The sequence below is a fragment of the Vicugna pacos genome, chromosome 13, assembly GCF_048564905.1.
Source record: "Vicugna pacos chromosome 13, VicPac4, whole genome shotgun sequence".
Lineage (NCBI taxonomy): Eukaryota > Metazoa > Chordata > Mammalia > Artiodactyla > Camelidae > Vicugna > Vicugna pacos.
Window position 1 is genome coordinate 29305850 of NC_132999.1, and position 22346 is coordinate 29328195.

The window sequence follows — 22346 nt, forward strand, 5'->3', positions numbered from 1 at the left end:
AGAAAAATAGAGGATTTTCACAAATACTTCTATATTATTCTTTTCATACCTATAGTCTAATTGCCTATAAATAAAATGGAAAACAAAATGATTAAAGCTTAGGACCCAATGGGTCATAACATACACTCATTTCAGATTCTGGGGTAAAAAAGGTACAGGGAGTGAAGGGAATGAACCTAACATTTACTAAATATCAGCAAATTATATATCCTATATTGTAATATTGTTATTCCCATTTGTCAGGAGAAGAAATTGAGTCTGAGAAATATTAAGTAATTTGATCATAGTCAACTTAGTAAGAGAAAATAAGAGCTGGAAGAACTAATTCTCTCTACCTCCAAGTTTTCCTTAAGAAAAAAAAGAAAAAACAAACTACGTACAATATTAAGAGAATTAAGTCTAAATTGGATTTAAGTAAGATAATAGTTTTGAAATTCCGTGTGTAAATTATTTCTATCATAGCTTTAATTTAAGAAATTTAATTTTGAAAGATAAATGTTTTAAGACCTACATAAGGCATCCATAATTCCACTTTTAGATTACACTTTTGGGGATAAAACGAAGCTCTGTTAAAACAGATACAAGTAACATTAATGAACACTATTACTTAAAGTTACATATAATTCAGGAAAAATTTTTTTAAGAAACAAACATCTAGTTGCAATTATGTAATTTAATAGCAACAGTGGCTAGGAGTGTGGCACTAGAATAAGGCTACCTAAGCTTAAATTAATTGCTGCATCTGACTGTGTAAACTTATTTGCAAATTTAATTCTATGTTTTCTCATCTGTAAATTATAGGTGATAAGAGCTTGAAAAAGAAAAAGACAGCTAGCGTCATCATCACCAGTACTATTAACTCTTGCTAATTCCTACTTACACTAAACTTAATTTTCCCCCAAAGCGTACGAGTGAACTACTTCCTTAAAATCTTTGAATATATCTCAAGTCAAAATTACTGAAACACATATACAGCAACAAAAAGCCATATTTAAAACTAAAATGTCATCCCTGAAAATAGCAAAAATAAAATCAGCATCCTTTTTTACTCATCTGACATATGTATTTATTTTGTGCTTTGTACTTAGCATATTCCTTTAATTAATCTTTCTTTCCTTTTCATTTAATCTTCATAATAACTGTATAAAGCATTTTTTATCCATCCTAAGAAAACTTATGTGACTTGCCTCAAATCACATAGCTAGTAAGTGACAGAATTGGGAACAAGCCCAGATGTACTGACTGCAGAATTTCTACTCCTTCCTTTATACCATTGTAGCCTTTTCCTCTTTGTACATTATCCCTATTATTGCGCTTATTAGACAGTATTACAACCAGGTCTATATAGTTATTTTCTCTATTTATACTGTGAATTTCTTATGGGCAGGAATTATAGACATAATTCAGTATAGATCCTTAACATCTATTAAGGTGGTAGGTACCTGATGAGTATTCTACACATATTTATCAAATATAATATAACATCAAGTATGAAATTTACTTTCTCATTACAAACATAATCTGTTACAGAAAAAGGAAGTCTCTCATTTGACTTTTTCATCTACTATTATTGTTCAAACATCTCATGCCAGGATTGTGACAAGAAGCCCCTGAGTGGACTTTTTGCTTCCAGTCCTCCCTAAGGCATGGTTTAAACTTATTCTCTTTAAAGCTTTTTAACTTTTCACTATTCACTTTATTATTTCCTCAACTGAAGTAAGTAGTATCTTGTATCAGCTATTTACATTATCTTCTTTCCTAAAGCATCTAGCATAATCTTATGCCTATAATAGAGTCTCTATAATTTCTTCATAAATAACAAAACCACAGAATTTAAGAACTAAGTAGAATCTGAAGGTATATTTAGGCCCCAATGGCCCAGGTAATTTATCTAAATTCACAAAGTGAGTTTACAAATCAGATCCCAGGTCATCTGACTCCTAGTTCAGAACTCTTTCCATCCCTATTAAGGAATAAAGCTGCCTCAGTGAAGAGAAATGAAGAAACTCATTTAGAAGTAACAAAAATAACCTTTTAAAATATAAAATGTTGGAAGATACACAACATTGCCTGAAAACAATGAAAATGAAAACTACTTAGGGGTCTGCATAGACTTACCCTGACAATGAAGAGCTCAGCACCAAGCTGTGCGGTTTGTTCTGTAGAAAGCTGCAAGCAAGCAGAAGACAAAGCATATGTCCAAGAATTCACTAGTATCAGTTTAATATTATTCACTGTAACAGACTCCAAAGGTCAGACGAAAATCTCCAGTCAACCTGAATACCGAATGCAGCTTGAATTAAGTATATTGGCAGTGAGGTTTACTAACTTACTGGCACAGAGACTTTGGGAAAAACAGTAACTGTCATGCGAAACAGCTTTCTACAGAAAATTATTCAACAAGAGTTTAGGTACCTTGGCAGCCAGGATGGAAATGATTGCAACTGCCATCCTCTGCATGTTTTGATCTTCATGGTTGCAGAGCCACTGCATGACAAGCTTGGCTGCTTCAAACCTGAAAACACACAAGAGTTTCATGAATTAATCCTGGAGGCCCAGGCATAGTTTCAGAGCTCCTGCTGGGAAGTGATGCTACAATTTAGACAGGTGAGAAGGAAAGGGAAAATTCCTCTTAACTGATAGAGAATAACAAGTATACTTAGTGATCTGGAGGTGGTACCTCATCATTAATTCTGACAATACTTTGTAAAGAAGCAAGAGTTTGGAAAATATGGTCAAAACTATCTGGGACTAGAATTATAATGTCTCTCTATTCTGTAGTGATTTCTATACTATACTAATAACTTTAAATACTTTCTGGGTTCCTTCCAGTACCCAGCACAATGGGAACATCATTCATTCATTCACAAACATTTATTGAGCCCCTGCTTTATGCCAGATATTGTTCTTGATGTTGGAGATAGAGTAGTAAACAAAACAAGAAAATATCTCCACTTTCATAGAGCTTACAGTATAGTGGGGAAGACAGGTAATTAATCAAATAAATAAGTGAAATACATGGTATATTTAGGTACTGACTTATGCTATGGGGGAAAAAATACAGCAGGAAAAGAAAGGATATGAAATGTTGAAACTTTACTAGTCCCCAAACGTGTCCACAATTATAAGGTAATATAGGTGGTAGTTAAGAGCAGATTCTGACATTCTTTGAATTTTGAGGTTGAATTCTTGTTCTACCTAATGTTAATATTAAAATATATTATTTTATCATGTGAGGCAATCAGTCAAGTCATTAAGAATATCATACACTTTGCAGCCAGCCTGGATTCAAATATCACCTTCACCACTGACTAACTTTGGGATCCTGGGCAACTTCCTTAATGTCTCTGAAATTCAACTTTCTTGTCTATAAAATAGTAAGATCTACTCCATAGGATTGCTGTGACGATTATATGACATCACCCATAAAGTTTAAGATTTAGTATAGAACTTGGCATATACCAAGCTTTTGATAAGGGTTAACTTTTACAAGTATTCACTTCCACTGTACCTTTATTTGTGCAGTTCCCACAACACAAAACAATCAACTCAACCAGCTCACATTTTCAAAGCAATATAGTATGGATATAAAAAGTAGAAGCTCTGGAGTCAGTCTGGATTTAAATCTAAATTCTGCTACTTACTATCTTATCACCTTGAGCAAGTTACTAAACTTCTCTGTGCCTCTGTTTCCTCATCTGTAAAATGAAGATTACAAGAGTAACAATTTCACAGGACTGCTGTAAGGACTGAATAAGCATACGTAAAACACTCAGCAAGTGCCTGGTAAGTGCTTCATACATCAGTGGTTATCTTTATTATCTCACATGCCATCACTAACATGAAATCCTTAATGATCACCAATCAAATGGAATCCTTCCCTCATTTGGGGGTCCAATACATTCTGTCATTCTTTTCTACAAAAAATTGTCTTCTATCATACTCATTCATTCATTCATCCATCCATTCACTAAACATCCACTTAAGCACCAAGTACGAGAGGCAAAGATTAACCAATCACAGTCTTTGACCACAAAGAAGCTCAATTCTAGCAGAGCACACTGGCTATATCAAAGGTAGGCAAATTATAGCCTACCTAGAGTGATTTTACAGCTGTGGGCCCAGCTGTCTGTTTTCTAAAGTTCTGCTGTAACATAGTTATTCCCATTTGCTTATAAATTACTGTCTATAGCCACTCTGGAGGTACAAAGGCACAGTTAAGTAGTTGCAAGCTTAAAATATTATCCAGTCCTTTAAGAAAAAGTTTCCCAACCCTGGGTTAGTTTACAGTCTTCTTTAGGAGATTATGTCTTTCCTATCTATGACTTCATGTGATCAATACACATGCTCAATATATTTATAAAATGAAATTAGTAATCTACATGAAATATATATAGTTATGTTTTTATCTAAACTATTTATTTCAAATAGTAGATGGAACACCTCATTCCTCAGCCATGCCAGATAACAGTGTACTGTTACCCAAATAAAAGTACATCACAGTAAAACTGCTGTTGAGAAATGTACTTTTCATTAAATCATAAAGTATTAATTTCTTTTTCAAAATACCATCACTAAAAAATTGTATTTTACAATAGTAAAATGAAAAAAAGTCATCTTTCTAGCTCCCAAATCACATCTTAGAAAGAAGAGAAACTTTAATACTGACTGGAATCCATCTATATAGTCTCCCTTAACCTCTGCTTAAAAAGTTTCTTCTATAATTCAATATTATATAACAATAAGAGGTATGACACAAAGAACACTGGACCTAGAACTAGAGGACTTGAGTCTTTCTACCCTTACAGTTACTAGTCATAAAACCATGGCAAGACACTGAATTTCTATATGCCTGTTTCCTCAGTCCACAATATTGTGTGGATATTCTGAAAACTATAATCAGTATAACTTCTTAAGCAAAGGCCTATGAAAACAGGGGCCAGTCAGCTATCTTGAAGGTTAAAGCACTGAATTAGAGAAAGAAGACTTAGCATTCTATAAGGCAACGCACAATCCCACCCACTGATTAACTGTACATCAGGAATATCCTAACTGGTAAGAAATAAACAAAATCAGACTTCTAAAATTCCATTTTGCCCCATTTAAGTTCTAGTGCTATCACTTGCCTGTTAAATGGAACATCTTGAAGAATCCGGTCACTGCAAAGTGAAAGGAGGCAATTCTTCTGTAACTAAAGAATCATAAAGAGAAAAAAAAATCCTGAATAAAATATTGTTATGTTATTTTTCAAACAGGAGCACCCTCTATAAAAAAAGAAGATGGATGAAACACCACTCATTTCTTACAATCTTTATTCTGTCCATCTACCATTCAAAGACTGACTTCAGCTGGACCCATGTAAGTTTACTTGCACAATTTTTTTTTGTCTTTTCCATTAGATGAGAAATAGGATAACTCCAGCTTATATCCATCCCTTCTGGTGGCCTCTGGGTGGGTCCTGCTTTGTTTTCTGTCCACCTGGCTTCCAGAGTCCATGAAAACCAAAGCCTGAAGTTCATCTAGTTTGGCAACTGCTCTCAATGAGGGAAGCTGGCTTTAACGACCCACTCACCAATCTGGGTTGTCATTTTTACTTGATTTGGGCCTCTGAACATTTTTTACTAATTTGCCAACTCACAGTTAAGTTTTAAGAGTTAAACATATATTTCAAGCACCATTTTTAGTTTGCATCCTGAGGACAGGACATGTTTTGTAGTCTACTTATACTGCTAACAATAGAAAATCCATGTCTTACTCACTTCTTTTTGTTTTGTTTTGTTTTGGGGGGGAGGTAATTAGGTTTATTTATTACTTTTTTTAAATGGAGGTACTGGGGACTGAACCCAGGATCTTGTGCATGCAAGACATGCACTCTACAACTGAGCTATGCCCTCCCCCTATGTCTTACTCACTTTTTTATACTATTACTTGAATACTGAGCCAGTGCTTGGCTCAGAGCAGAAGCTCTATACCTAGACCTGTTTGCTAAAATTACCACAAACTCAAGGTCTAGATGCAAGACGGGATTTGTATGGCTTACATTCTTTCCCACAATGTTGCATTTAAATATTTTTAGGAAAGGAATGCATCCTTTAGTTTTCTATTTCTCTACTGTCTTACCCTCAGTCATACCACAAATTTATTACTTTATAGCCTCCAAAGGTATTTGAATTTTCCAGACTTGGTCCACTAAAATGAACTGTATGAAGGTGGGAGATGGGTAGGAGACACTAAAAGGACTATTTGAATGGGAATTCCCATATGCTTACCTGCTGGTGATTGGGAAAATGCTCCATGGCCTTGAGCAGCAAATGGGTCACATCAGCCAGGAGTCGGACAGGCATTCCTGCAGCAAGATCCTGCTTGGTTAAGTTAAACACACAGGCACTTGCAGCAAGTTGCACTGGCAAATTCATAGGGTGGTTTCTCATCCCAGTAACCACAAGCTGGGAATAAAAAATTAGTTCTCTTAATCCAACTTATAAATATAAGCCCTCTTCATACAGCAACATTACTTTGTTAATCTATAATAATTTCTAAAATGTCTTAAGTATCTTTTTTATTCTCCTGTGCAAAGAGCCTAGGACATAGCAGTTACTCACCAATACTTAGTTCCTACCCACTTGGTCAAGGTAGGTATCAAGTTGTTCATGTCCAGAGATTTTTCTGTAAGGCTAATGAATCTCTTCTATTCAGGGAAAACATCTTTGTATTTCAAGACCTACTTCAGTGCTTGTTATATGCTAAGTACTAAATAAAGTCTTACTGACTTGAATAGAGTAAGCCAGTAACAAATTTCACTTTCAAATCCCAACATTCAGTTCCTTGAGAACACTGCTAAAGTTAGTGTACAATAAAACTCATTCACTTCCTTCTGGTCTAGATAACTATCTCTCACCTTTTCCTCTCTCCTCAAATCCCCAACAAATCCTCCCTAATCTTTATTATTGGCTGGAGACCTTGCTTCCAAATACCCTGAGAAAGCTGAAGCAATCATAAAAGAGCTTCAGATTCTTGCTACCAGATGTACCCCTTACCAGCATACACATGTGCATATGGTGTCTTCCTTTGGGGCTCTTCTCTAAAAGAAATCCCTCCACTTATATGCTAGATTCTTTCCTTCTTGTCTGCTCAAGGCCACTGTTTCAGCTATTCTCCCCTCACTCCTACACCAATTTTTTTATCCTGTACTGGATCATTCATATCAGCATATAAACAAGCTTTTTTTTCTCTCATCAAAAAAACAAAAACAGAAACAAAACCCCACATACTTCCTCAGTCAACTACCACTTTTTTTCCTGCTCCCCTTTGCAGCAAAAACTCCTTAAAAGAATTGCATTTCTCTCTGCATCAGTCTCTGAATGAATGAATGAATGAACAAGTGAATATTTCAGATCAGGACTAGAGGTCTAGTCCTCTGTAACTCAGGTTCACAGTAACCAAAACCAAAAAAAGGTATCGCATGTACCAAGTGCCAATATCCTCTGGTATGTATGGATGGAGTGACAGATACTACAGACAACATCCTAGGACTTAAATGTTACTAGTTCCTATCCAAACACCCTGTTCTCAAAATTTAAGACAACCAAGAGGTTAAGTAATTTCTGGCTCTGCCACTAATTTATAGTTACTCAATCTCATAGACCCTCAGGTACATAGTCTGTAAAACAGAAGACAAATCTTCTCTCTTGGGATTGCTATGACCACTAAATGAGGTATCAAAGATAACACAGTCCTATACTCCTTGGTTTCAAAACTGAATGTGCATAAGGATTACCTTGGGAGTTTATTAAAATGCAAATTCCTGTACCTTATCCAGCCCTACTGAATCTAAGTTTCTTGGGAGTGAGGTTCACAAATATGCTTTTTATAATAAGCAATATCCCAGACTACTGGTGGACAGAGGACCACATTCTGAACAGTGGTCTAAGCAATCAACAAAATTAAGAACCTTCCTTTTTCGCCCTTCAAAAGCTGTCTTGGTTAAAGTATCTTAATTAGAGAATAATGCAGATTAGTTACAAAAGTATAGAAGGTTCATAAACGGCATGGAAAAATGCCTTGTAAAATTCCAATACTGTATTTCTAGAAAAAGCCTATATGGAAGCAATATGGGGCTAATACACAAAGCAATGTCCTAATTCCTATCATATATTTCATTTTCTACTACAGCTGGTGAAAAAATATCACATTGATCACTGGTTTTAGGTGGTAAATATGAACTGGAAGGCAATTATATTGCTTAATGAGACTAATATAAAACTTCAATAACACTGTGGAACTAACTCCTCTCTTTCTCATTTATGGCTAATAACTGAAAACACACATCAATTCCATTACAAAAAAATTCAAAGACTAAATGAAAATTTTCTCTAATTTTCTTCACAAAACCATCAACTATTCAGGAAGATAACTTCAAAATTTTCATATCCAGTTTCTTATTCTTACCTTTAAAATTTCTGGCTTTGTTTTTTCCATCACATGAGTCAGGCTAAAAAGGTGAAAGAGAGCTTCTCGGACAAAGAATGCCCGTTCACTGTATCGCTTCAATGCTTCTGCAATCTGCGTTTCATTGGCTTCCCCAGACACCTTTGAACATAGCCAGAAAATTAGCTTTTAGAATTCTTTTCAACTCTCTAACTTTCTCTATTCAAGCATCATTTGTATAGATGGCATCCAAGGTAGCTATGTAAGACCTGAAATAAATGGGAATGATTATTTTCCAACCCATCCAGAGGAGTCACCCTATGGAGGTGTACATGTGCTAAAGAGATGTATATTAGATAGGCTCAGATCCTACTATAAGCCTATGGGTCAAATTTTCTATACTGTACCTAAAATAAATCTCAAGATATTTAACACTATTTATAAGGTCTTACTATGTGATTAGGCTCCTACTTGCCTCGTAAGGTAACCCTCTATCCTAAGTCACAATGTGTTAGCTACACTAGACTTTTTTCCTAATCTTTCAATAAACCAAGCTCTTTCTCAGGTAAAGGCTATTATACATAATATCCTCTCTGACTGAAATCCTCCTCTCTTTCTCTGCCTAATTTCTATTCATCCTTCCAATTCAAGTTAAATGACACTTTTCAGAGAGGACTTCTCTGACTCACCAATCTAAATCAGGTCTCCCTGAAACATCTTCATAGCTGTTATCATAATCCCCCTAGTAGACTGGCCTATTCACCACTGTACCCCAACAGATAGCATTATGTGTGGCTCAGATAAGCACTCAATAAATATTCATCAAAAAATGTATTAATTAACTTCTCCAGATTAATTAAGCTCCCATTAAGCATTAAGAGGTTCATTTCAAATTACGTCTATCTTAAACTGTGGTTCATGTACCACTGGGTAACCAAATGTATATAACAGGAAGTGGCTCTTTAGAAAAGCAATTCAACTAGTAATTAAAATAGAAATTATTAGACTATCACCATGATCCCCAATGAGTTAATGGAACTAGGTGTTGAATGTTAACAACTGCTAAAAATCACAGAAAGAAAGCAACCAGATATTACATATTTCCTTAATGAAAGAGCATAACACCTAAGGGTCCTGTCCAAGGGACCAAACATGAGTTTGATTAAGTCTCCAAATCTAGCTACCAACTTGTAGAAAATACAGAGTCAGAGAGATATACAACACAAGAATACAATCAAGAAAATTCATATTGAGGGAAACTCTACAAGTCAAAGGACTGGATTCTTTAACATACAAATTATAAGGAAAGAAAGGGATGGAGAGGGCCTTATAAATTAAAAGATACTCAAAATACATATACTTTTGGAAAATGGACAAGATTAATTAAGTCCCTAAAGATAAACAGTTGGGTCATAAAACTATTTAAAAGAGCAAGGACCTGATTATCATTAAAGTCAGGACAGAGATTAGTTTCGTGGGGAAGGAGGGAGTTCTTCTCAGGATGAAGCATATGGAAGAGCTTCAGGATAGCTGACAAAGTTCAGTTTATTAACCTGAGTGATGGTTTCAAGTGTGTTCACCTTATTTTCACTCATAAAGCCATATGCTTAGTATTTATGGTTTTTGTATCTGTCTTATTTTACAATAAGTTTAAAAAAAAACCCACCAACCCTGCTGTTCAGAGTGATATAATCTTTTCATTAAGTTGGAAGACTGTCTTTTCTGGCAGTAACATTATAAAAGGTAACACAGAAATAAACACTGAAAAAATACATTATTCAAAGGGAGAGGGTACAGCTCAGTGGTAGAGTGCATGCTTAGCATGCACGAGGTCCTGGGTTCAATCCCCAGTACCTCCATTAAATTTTTTTAAAAAGTTACTCAGTAACTAGGTTTTATCTGAACACATAGTATTCAGGTGAGAATATGCAGCTTTGAGGAAATGAAGGGCTGCATCACAAATGACATTTCAACCACTGACAGAATGTGCTACAAAGGTCTAATAGGAATTAGACTACAGTATAGGTATGTACAAATGACACAAAGCACATAGTGAACATCTGTAAGATTATAGAAATAACAATGCAAGTTTGTTTACAAAATGCTTTTTAAATTATTTATGTATAATATACATACATAAACATTGGTCTTGACTATGTATTCACATATATAAGGAGTTGCTGAATAATAGAAATTTTCCAAGTGTTTAGTTTTTTTTGAATCACCCTGAACTTTTTCTTTGATTTTCTTGTATTTGGAAAGACACTGAAATATTATATGAAACAAAAAAGACTGTAAAAAGGGAAAACAAATAACAATAATCATTGTCTGACTTCATTTATCCACATTTGGCTGCTTCCAAAAGCTTTATAATATCTTACATGAACTATAACCTCAAGGTACCTTTGAATATAAAATTAAAGAACTTTTGTTACTGGAACATAAATATTCTAAACCAAATTTCATTGCCTTTATGTTTTATTCAGTGATCAACACTTCTCTAGCCAGTGATAAACTCTCAAATCAAGCAATCATACTCCTCAAACTATAAGCATCTTCAATTCAATCAATTTCATATGCTAGATCAACGAAACAAAACAAAACAAACGTCTGTATGTACTAGTTTCAGCAAACAATTTAAAAAGAGAAATGTCCTTATTAATTACTAAATTAAGCCTTATTAATACTTAATATATGGAGTAAAACTAAAATTTATGTTCTAAGGAAAACTTTCTTGTAGCACTCAGTATATAACCGTTATAGCATTTCTCACACTGGATTAAAGCTATTTTTAAATTTGTCTCCTCTCCACTAGACTAGAATTCCTTAAGAGCAGAGGCACTAGCTCACACATCTTTAATAAGTACTCAGTAAGTGTTTTTTGAAATGGATCCATTCCTCTGCTTTAAAAAAATTATATGTAACTTCACTGGATGTTGATGACTGCAGTTCAATACAGAATCTTAGTTCAAGGGAGAAGTCTAGGCTGGAGATACAAATTTAGGAGTCATCAGCATATAGGTTTAAGGGCCAAAGTATGGAACACTCCAAATTTGAGGCCTGGGAGACTAAGAAGAACCAATAAAGGAAATTGAGACCGAACAGTCAGAAAAGTAGGGGGGAAAAAAACAAACAAAACAAGACAAGTGTGATATCCTAGAAGCTAAGGTAAAAAAAAAAAAAGTACTTCAAAAAGGAGGACAAAATCAACCATGTCAAATGACAGTTTAGATCAAATAAAATGACAACTGAAAACTAATAATGGGTTTAGCACATTTCCAGCAATTCCCAGGAACTGGGAACCACAGCTTGGAAAATAACCCCAGAGTCTGGGAATGAAGTGGCCAAAACACATGAGTCCTAATTGTGGAGAAGTAAAAGTTTCAGGAAACTGATGTTAACAGAAGAGCAAATTTGGTGGGGAAACAGAGATGACAGAGTCAGAAATTCTATGGTAAGAAAACCCTTTGTGTTGGGACTAGAAATTGAGAGGAAAAGAAAAGAACTAGGATACTCAAATAGAGGCAATGAGATATAGTGGAAAGGACACATACTTGGCACAAAGGCAGGCTCATCAGTTGGTTGTGACCCTTAAGAAAGCCATTCCCTCTCAATGAGGACAATACTTCCCTCTCAGAGTCAAGAAATCAAAATAAATGATATATATGAAAGTGCAAAAAACTAACCATTTGTTCTTATAATCACCCACTCAGAGTACTACATCACGCCTCATAAAGAATACTGGGGAGTCACGCTGTTTCTATTTCTGGCATCCTTTAGTGTGGTCTAAAAAACAGAGGCAAATAAAGCCAAAAAACTAACTGAAAGCATCACAATACTAAGACAATCATTTCAGACAAGTTTCTCATCAACTTTGCTAAATCAGACAATTCTAAAAAAGAGATGGAGTAATTTCAGCTCTGTTTCCTTAACGTGACCCATTATTTTTCAGCTCTCAAATTAGTGGTCAAATAATTTAAAAGTAATATCAATTTCTGTATACAGTTGAATAAAGAGCAAAGTTCCAATGATCTCTATTTTTTTATAGTCTTTAAGACAATGATTCTCAACTTTGGCTGCATATTGCAATCAGCCAAGGAGCTTTAAAAAATACAGTTGCCTGGGTCCCTTCTCCCTGTGGTTCTGATTTAATTGCTGAAGCTCTCCAGCTGATTTTTTAAAAATTAAAACAATTTTTCCAGCTTTATCAAGACATATAATTTTATATATATATACATGACCTATGTTTAATGTATAGAACATACTTATTTGATACATGTACATACTGCAAAATGATTACCATGATAAGGTTAGTTAAAACATCCACTATCTCAAATAATTATAGTCCAGGTAATTTTAATTGTAGTCAAGGTTGAGAATCACTGCTTCAGTGTTTACAGAGCTGGAAACTAAATAATTGCAAATAAAGTGAGTGTTTCCTAGAGCCAAGATTTCAAAGTAATAATGGTTCCATTTGTGAAATCTGACATGTTTCACAGAGGCACTGTGGAATATAGATGTCCTACTAGTCCCAGTTTAAAAACCCAGGTTAATTCACTCTAGGGTCTGTCAGTGGTGAGAAGAATCAGCAAAAACTATACTGCTCAGGAATCTCAACTATCAGAGGACTTTTGCCTTGAGAAGGTTATTTAGCATAGTGTACTAGGGATATATTCCTTTCATCCTTCAGGACGTAGGTCAAGCTCACCTCTTCTGGGAAATCCTTCCTAAACTCCCAGCATACAGGGGTTCCTTCCCCTTTGATTTTTACAATTCTTTACTATCTGATCCATTTGTTAGGTAGTTGAGTAACGCTAAAATACTAATTTACATTTTTATGTTTCCTTCACCAACAAGCCCTGTGCTAGAAATCTATCTTGTTCCATAACCAGTAGTTAAGTAAGTTCCTCATACTTCTTGTTGCCCCGCACCTGGCTCATATGACCTTGCCAAGTCTGGCCCTGGTGCCTACTTCTTCAGCCTCATCTCATCACTCTGTGACTTAATACCATGGAGTTCCAGCCACGGTGGCCTTTTTTCAGTTCCTCAGATGTACCATGGTCCTTCCTCCCACACATCTTTTGCATATATTATTCTCTCTGCCTGGAATGTTCTCTACCAAACTACTCATTCAGCAAGTCCTCAGAGAAGCCTTAAACTAAGTCGAGTATCTGTGTTAAACATTCTCAAATATAGTATTGTTTATCTTTTAGATTCCTAGCACTATGCAGTTTAAAGCATATATATGTGTGCATTATATATTATATTACTATATATGTATATGACATATAGAGATACATATACTTAAAGCACACGTGACATTGGATACTTGATTGTCTGAGTCCTTCATTAAATTACAAGCTCCATGAGGGCAAGATCATGCCTATTTGGCCTCACTATCAGGTTCCCCATGTCCAGCACAGTGCATAGTGCGGAAGCACTTGATAAAATATTTATTGAATAAATGAATAAAAAAGAGTGACTCAAAATAACTTTCTACATTCTTTTTTAAGACTAAATTTAGAAAAAAATCTAAATAGTGAAATATTTTAAGATGTTTATGATTAACTTTTCCTTCTCCTTTTTTGAGATCAATTATGCTTTATCAAAAAAGATACCTTGCCATTTTGGTCACAATATTCACTTTTAGGCCATCCCTGACTCCATTCCAGGTAGGATCAAAGAATTCTTCTGTTTAAGTGGTGTAGGTAGTAGGGGGAAAAAAATAGGGCTCTGGCATTAGACAGATGTAGATCCAAATGTTGGTTCTAAACTAATAATAAATCATGTAATTTCTATGAGTCTGTTTCTCATCTATAAAATGGAGTTAATACCTATCTATAGATATTTAACATACGCAATATAAAGTATCTACAGGATATAACGCATGTTAGAAAAATAGCAGTTTTCCTTAAACTTGTCACAATTCTATCATTCAAAGTCTGATTCAGATACTATTTTCCCTCAATCAAGCCCCCCACATTCTCCAGCTAGAAAAAAATTTTCCTGCTCTATTACAGCAACTATACCAAACCTTGGCTTTACAGTTATTTGTGATCATAAAACACTACTCCCATCAGGCTCCTTGGAGGCAGATCCTCTATCTTTTTCATCTTTGAATCCCAGGCTTTACCAAATCCAATAGATGTTTCCCTAACTTAAATCATTAGGCATAAGAAACCTTGAGAAAAGCAAGATTTTACCATTTCTACAATAGAGATCTCCTTGGAGAACTTGATCTCCCATTAGATACTCAATTCAACAAGGAGCATCCTTAGTTTCTTTGAACTAATCCATTAGAAATTCAAGTGGTTCCAAATACCTAAACACTATCATCATGAGAACTACTACATCATGAGAAACACTACATCATGAGGCCTACTATATGACTTGCACTTTGCATAGCCATTCATCTTCAGAAGAATTCTAAAGGTAGGGAATGATATCTATTATATAAATAAAGAAATGAAAATTCAAAAAAGTTACATCAGAGCTTGCTCTGGGTCATGAAGCAAGTAAGCTGGTATCTTAATTAGGACTCTAACTCTAAAGCAAGCCCTTTCCACTACACAATGTCCTGTGTCAAGAACATGCTGCATATATTATTAGACATTCATCTTAAGGAGACTTATACAACTAAAACATTGGTCAGCCTGAAAAAGGAATACATTTTTAAAGTCTAACCTTCAAATGTCCTTCTCCTGTGAGGAATTCAGAGTAGCCAGCATCAGTGGCCAGCAAACCTACAAATTGCATGCTGGGTCGTTGCTGTATAAAGGCTTCAACAGCTTTATCTGTCACATGCTTTCTCCCAGAAACATCCAGGGAGACGAGGTTGGGCAGGATGTCCTTCTGTTCTAGCAAGCGAAGAGCTATGTCTGAGGTAAACTGTTTATCATCTGAAATATCAAGATGATTCAGGTGTTTTAGTTCCCGAACAACATCCAGTATCTGGGTAGTTGTCATTTTTAAACATTTCAAGTGGTGCATGGTTAGAGACTTGAGTCGGTCTTTGCAGGCTAGCAGAGCCGTGATGTCTGTGATCGAGGTGTTAGAAATATCCAGGCTCTCTAATCTTGGCAATGAAGCAACTTCAGCCAGGTCTTCATTATAAAAGAGAACGTTGGTGATGCTTAATGCTCGAAGGCCAGAAAGTCGGCTGAAGCACCGCTCATAAGGATCTTCGAGGGAGAGAGTTAATGAGTTCAGCACTAGGCACTGGAGATTTTGCTGGATCCATTTGTTACTGCCGAGCCCACTGATGATGTCTGTAATCGTGATGTCAGCATTCACACCTGTGGCATCTAGTTCCACTAATTTGTGGTGGCAGAAGGCTTTCCGGAAAGCAACAGCAGAGATCTTGGCTTTGCGAATGCAAGCTCGCTTTAAGCGCATCTGGTTGCCCCTAAAAATACCTACAGTTCCATCATTCAAGAGACCTGGGAAAAAACAAGCAGTACTTTAACTTCAAAAAATGGTTAAAAGGGGAAGGTATAGCTCAAGTGGTAGAGTGCATGCCTCATATGCACAAGGTCCTGGGTTCAATCCCCAGTACCTCCTCTAAAAATAAATAAAGAGATAATCCTAATTCCCTCCCTCCCCCCCAAAAAAATTGGTTAAAGGATCGCTAAAATTTCCAGCACACTTTATGCTTTCAAAGCATTCCCATGTAACATTTCATTTAATAGACATAATTCAGCACGGTAAGAATATTATTATCTATAATTTACAGATGAATAAACTGGAGTTCAAAAAAGTGTCTTTCCAAGATTACAGAGACAGCACAAGGCAGAATCACGTCTGTGGTAGACATTACTGATATTCACTAACATCTGGTTCTCCTCACCTTCCCAGACACATGCACAACTACATTTCCCAGCCTACCCCTGGATTTAGATGGGACTAGCCAATGAGCTGTGTGCTACATCACCTGAGAGCCAGTGCATGATTTCAAGATTTTCCAACGCTATCTTTTCCTGCTGTGACAAAAGTGAGGAGCCTTCAACTTCTAGACAGGGTACCTTTATGTGAGTGAAACCTCTACCAGCCTAGATCCTAGGATGATTATGGAGCAGAACCTTCCATGGACTTGCAGCATTTTTGTGCCACGAGTGAGGTATACACTGTATGTTAAGCTATTGGATCTGGGATTTGTTACCAATCCATTTCTAGCCTATCTAGCCTTTAAGTTCACTATAATAAATTATTATACACAACAACACATAAATACACATACATATATTTAGCATATATATATATCTATAATTCATTATTAAACCACTAGCTAGATCTGAAGCCTTATTAAAAGGATCTAGAGGTTACAGTCCCTCCCCGTCAAATGAATTCAAATAAAGTGGACACATCTGAAGTCCCTTAGAGCTCTACCAGGCCATCAGTTAATTATGCCAGAAGCATATAATGCTTTGGACCCACATCTATTCCAACAATATCACACATCAACCAAACAACATTTACTTTGGAAGAACTAACAGCCATGACAACAAAAAGTAGACTAAGAACAATCTGGGGTGAGTGAACAGTTCAGACCAGGTAAGTAAATGGCCTTGGAGTCAAGAGAACTCTAAATGGCACCTCAGCCGACTCACACTGAATACATATCAGGCTGCCAGCCAGCCACCCTTAAGTAGAACTAAAGTATTTTTTAAATGGAAGCACTGCTTTCTAGTGAATTTTGTAGACTTAATTATTGTTAAAGAGTTAAAAATTAAGAAAAATCTTTACAAAACCTGTCACAATGGACAAAAATGACTTATTATATACTAAGAATTCCATTACTCTAGAACTATGCTGTCTAATATAATAGTCACCCAGTCATGGAGAACTTGAAATGTAGATAGTCCAAACTGATGTATGCTGTTAAGTGTAAAATACTCACCAGATTTTGAAGTTTTAGTACAAAAAAATGTAAAATATCTCAATAGTTTTCTATATTGACTATATATGTTGAAATGGTATTTTTAGATATACTGGGTTGAATAAAATTATTAAAATTAGTTTCCTGTTTCTATTTACTTTTTAAATGTGGCCACTAATAAATTTAAAATTACATATGTGGCTCACACTTGTGGTTCATTTCTATTGGGCAGTGCCATTCTAGAGACAGCCTTTTTTTTTTCCCTCTGTATTTTTTTTGAATTAAAGTACAGTCAGTTGTAATGTATCAATTTCTGGTGTACAGCACAATGTCCCAGTCATGCATATACAAACATATATTCATTTTCATATTCTTTTTCATTAAAGGTTATTGTAAGATATTGAATATAGTTCCCTATGTTATATACATAAGAAATGTTTTTTTAATCTGTTTTTATATATAGTGGCTAACATTTGCAAATCTCAAACTCCCAAATTTATCCCTTCCACCCCCTTTCCCCAGTAACCATAAGATTGTTTACTATATCTGCAAGCCTAGAGATAGTCTTTTAAACTACTCTGTTTCAGGGGAGTAAATTTCACAGTGGGGTTCTGTCCACTGAACAATTATTAAACAACTGCCATATGTCAAACCTTACCAAATGTTGTAGAAACAAAGAAAAATACATCTCTATATTCAAGAATTCAAAATTCCATGGAATGAAGAGGTCTCAAACAATGGTAACAAAATGAGCTACATGGTATACTAGGGCCAAGTATCATGTATCATGAAAGCAAAGAAAAGGAAGTAACATGTCATACCTGGAGACCTGGAAACGAATGCATGGAAGAGATCTCTGAGTAAGTCCTTCAAAGATGAAAAAACTCAAAGATGGAGAATGAAAGTGAGGGGTATTAAAGGAAGAATAAACAGCATAAACAAAGCTTTAGCATACACAATGAATCATTATGTTGTACACTTGAAATTAATATGTTATGTGTCAATTATACCCAATTTTAAAAATGCAAAAAAAACAAAACCCAAACCCAGCCTTAAAGATGTGAACATTCCTCACACAGAAAATGACAAGTCGTTCTATACTGCTAGAATATAAAAAATGGCTAGAGCTATGAGATATTTCCCTGATAAAGAAGGAAGATTACAAGTGAAGACCTAGATATGAGTGAGAACATGGTGCATTTCTGGAGATTTAAGTATGTGGGGAGAGACAAGAAACGAGGCTAGATCACTCTGAAAGGTAAAGAGAGGAAAGTAGACCAGCCAGGGATCTTGGGATACAAAGAACAATGCAGTGGAGTTCCTGGGTTTTTTCCTTGCAGCACGCAACCTAAAGTTGAAGAAGTTGGCAACCCAGAAATACGGTCAAGAACAGTCAAAAAAAGCTTCCCCTCCCCCCAAAAAATCTGCTCACTCTAGCCAAAGTACCAGGATAGGGGTGGCCTAGCAAAGCAGGAAACCCGGACGCTTTTAGATAGTAACTACTTTACTTCAGTCAATCACCACAGAAAAAAACTGTGGAGCCACCCTCACCCACACTAGCAAAGGCCAAGAGGGGAACCTAGACTTTCACTCTTGCTGTAACTAGTTGCCCCAATCTCCCCACAGGGAGGTGTTAGAGAAGGCTGAGCAGGGAGCCAGGACTTTCATCTCCATAATGTCAGTCGATATCGTCTGGAGAGCCTGGATTTTCCTGTGCATCTGGCAGTAATGAGATGCTCCTCTCTGTCCCTGCTAGGGTGGTGTCATAGGAAGCCTAGTGGAGAATCAAGACCTTCATCATTGCCCAAGAGTAATGAGGCCACCTCACGCCAACACTGTGTCAGTGGAGGCCAACTGGGAAGAGAAATGAGGTACTCATCCCTACCTCAGCTAGGGAAGTATCAGTAGAGACCTTGTGGGGAACCAGAACTCCAGCTGCTGCACATTGGTAATAAGGAGTCCCAAGTCTTGGGTGTCAAAAGAAGTCAAGTGGGGAACCAGAACATTTACCCCAATCTGACAATAAAAAGGTAGTGCCTCCACCTCCCACTGCTGGAGTGGTGCTGGAGACACAAACTAAAACAGAAGACTCTTATAACACAAAATCCAGAATGCCCAGATTTCAATAAAAATTCACTCATCGTACAAAGGACCAGTAAGATCTCAAACTGAAAAAAAGACAATCTATAGATGTCAATACTGAGATAATAGAAATGTTAAAATTATTCAACAAAGATTTTTAAAGGAGCCATCATAAAAATGCTAAAGTGAGCAATTACAAACATGCTTGAAACAAATGAAAAACAGAAAGCCTCAGGAAAGAAATAGAAGCTATAAAAAAGAGACGAATAGAAATTTTAGAACTGAAAAATACAATAATGGTTAGGCTCAACAACAGAACGGAAGGAACGGAGGAAAGAATCAGTGAACTAAAAGGTAAAACAACAGAAATTACCCAAATCTAAACAACAGGAAAAAAAATGGGCTAGAAGAAACTGAACAGAGCTATTTGTCCCAGAAAGAAGGAGAAAGAGGGGAGAGTTGAAAAAGTATCTGAAGAAATAATGGCTACACCATCAAAGTGACTCAAAGAAAAAACAATAATAACACCAAATGCTGTCAGTGTGCAGAGAAACTGGATCAGTCTTATATTGGCTGGAGTGTAAAATGGCACAGCCACCCTGGAAACAATTTGACAGTTTTTTTAAAACCTAAACATGCAACTACCACATAACTCAGCAATAGCACTGCTGGGTATTTAACCCAGAGAATTAAAACCTATCTTCAGGGAGGGAAGGGTAATAGTTCAGTGGTAGAACACATGCTTAGTATGTACAAGGTCCTCAGTTCAAACTCCAATACCTTCATTAAAAAAAAAAAAAAACTTATGTTCACATAAGACCTGTACATGGATGATTACAGCATAATATTCATAATACTAGAGATTATGTTCAAAATAGCTAAAAACTGGAAACAACTGAAATGTCCTTCAGTAGATATGGTTATACAAACTAATGTATTCCACAGCATGGACTACTACTCAGAAATAAAAAGGAATGGATTGATATACACAACAATCTGGATGAATCTCCACAGAATGATGAGTCAAAAAAGCTAATTCCAATGAAATGACAGAATAAATGAAATGTTTCCATTTATATAACAGTCTTGAAACGACAAAATTATAGAAATGGAGGTAGACACAGGAGAGATATAAATGTGGCTATAAAAGGGCAACGTGAGGGATCCTTGTGAAGATGGAAATCCTGACCATATCAATGTTAGTATCCTTGATGAGATAATATACTATGGTTTTGCAAGATACCACCACTGGAGAAAGAGGATCTCATCTGTTTTATTCATTACAACTCCATGTGAATCAACATTTTTCTAAAAATAGAAAGTTTAATTAAAGAAAAAGAGATCACTCTCAGGAAAATTTGAAGGTGTGTTGTTGACTCAGAGTTAAGGGAATTCCATCTGATGGCTTCAGTATTATTGCTAAGAGTAAATGGTAAAAAGCCTGAGGAGAGCAAAGAACACATGAAACAATGTTAGGAGCACTGCATAGTTGGTCAGAGAAATACTCAAGAACTCCTGGGCAGTGCTGGGGGCCCCCATCTTTATATTACCGACTTGCCTCCATCTCTTCATGAAGGTTTAAGCCTAGTAATCACCTCCTTGGAAAAGTTTTCTCTGACCATTCAAGCTAAAGTAGAGGCCTTCCTCCTTTTTTTTTTTAATTTTTTTTTGAGGGAGGCAATTAGGTTTATTCATTTGTCTACTTATTTATTTATTAAATGGAGGTACTGGGAATTAAACCCAAGGCATTATATATGCTAAGGATTCACCCACCGCTGAGCTATACCCTCTATACCCTCCCACCCCGAGGCCTTCCTTTTTCATTCTCCTTTGGAGACCCATGTTCTTTTTCCCTCAGAGAATCTATCACAAGTTGTAATTCTACATATGTTTGTTTGTATCTCAGTTATGTCTCCCGCTGGACTATATGCTCCACAAGAGCAAGATTCATGTTATGCTCAATATTGTGCACTCAACAGCTAACAGTGCCTGGCATGCAACAGATGTTCAATAATTTTCTTCTCTAGAGCATCCTTCTTACACATTTTACTTCTACTGTGCCTCCTGTGGACCCACCAGAAACTCCCTACATTAAGTATCTGCTGTTAAGAACCCTTCTTAAAAAAAAAAAAAAAAAAAAAAAAGAACCCTTCTAAAAACCAAAAATAGAAATAGACTTTGAATTGAGATCAGTATTTTCCTTGTTTATGCCACAAAAATAAATTTAAACATATTTTTAAATGTTAATTTTTTCAGCTGAACCTTCAGACTTCTCAGTTAAGACTGATTTTAATCTTAAAGTGATTATCATACCACCTTATAAAACTTGCTCTCAGATTTTGATATTATATACATGTTTGGTAAAATGATTACTTTTGGCTGCTTTGGGTCAGTCTACATCAAATAAAATTTTCTAATTAAATTTAAGTGTCTACATTTGAGAGTAACAGAATTTAAAAAATAATAAATTAAAAGAAAAGGGCATGAGATCTAGAAACCAGTCCTGTGTTTGAGTCCTGGATCCAACATTTATTCACTAATAGACACTAGACAAATTACTCCACAAGTCTAAGATTCCTTATCTGTATAATGTGAATAATGACTCTCTCTCACAGGAACTGATGTGAAGATTAAATAAGACTATATATATAAAAAGCATTTTGTAAACTGAAAGCACTAAATATCATTAACAATATTTGAAGGAAATTTGCCTAGATTATCTTTCCCTTCTCTCAAAAAAAAAACACACTAAAGAATCATATATCTTTTTCCATGACCAACAATACCTGCTACAATGTATTTGAGCTAACTCTTCCTTTGCTGTCATACTGTTCACTTGGGTTGTTTGCTGGCAGTCTATCCCCTCAGATGACCAATTTGTAATTTGCTTTGGTCAAAGAACCAAGGTAAATAAAACTGCATACATTTAAGAATCAACATGCTTTAAATGAGGGTTCCTCAA

General features: G+C 35.7%; 1 protein-coding gene, 1 long non-coding RNA gene and 1 other non-coding gene across 3 annotated transcripts in view; 2 read left to right on the plus strand and 1 right to left on the minus strand.

Moving 5' to 3' along the window:
- ZYG11B (zyg-11 family member B, cell cycle regulator) overlaps positions 1-22346 on the minus strand; it is a 72589-nt gene that overhangs the window by 26023 nt on the left and 24220 nt on the right. The window contains exons 3-8 of the mRNA XM_006200496.4: positions 15112-15866; positions 8449-8589; positions 6270-6446; positions 5127-5191; positions 2416-2515; positions 2119-2169 (exon numbers count right to left, since the gene is read on the minus strand). Of these exons, the coding sequence (XP_006200558.3) occupies positions 2119-2169; positions 2416-2515; positions 5127-5191; positions 6270-6446; positions 8449-8589; positions 15112-15866 (1289 nt within the window). The remainder of the gene's footprint in view (positions 1-2118; positions 2170-2415; positions 2516-5126; positions 5192-6269; positions 6447-8448; positions 8590-15111; positions 15867-22346) is intronic.
- Positions 3716-22346, plus strand: part of LOC140700642 (uncharacterized) — a 41643-nt gene continuing 23012 nt past the window's right edge. The window contains exons 1-2 of the long non-coding RNA XR_012079114.1: positions 3716-3786; positions 5256-5358. This is a non-coding gene — a long non-coding RNA (uncharacterized lncRNA). The remainder of the gene's footprint in view (positions 3787-5255; positions 5359-22346) is intronic.
- On the plus strand, positions 15914-15987 carry TRNAM-CAU (transfer RNA methionine (anticodon CAU)). Its single transcript has one exon. It is a non-coding gene; the product is annotated as a tRNA-Met (tRNA).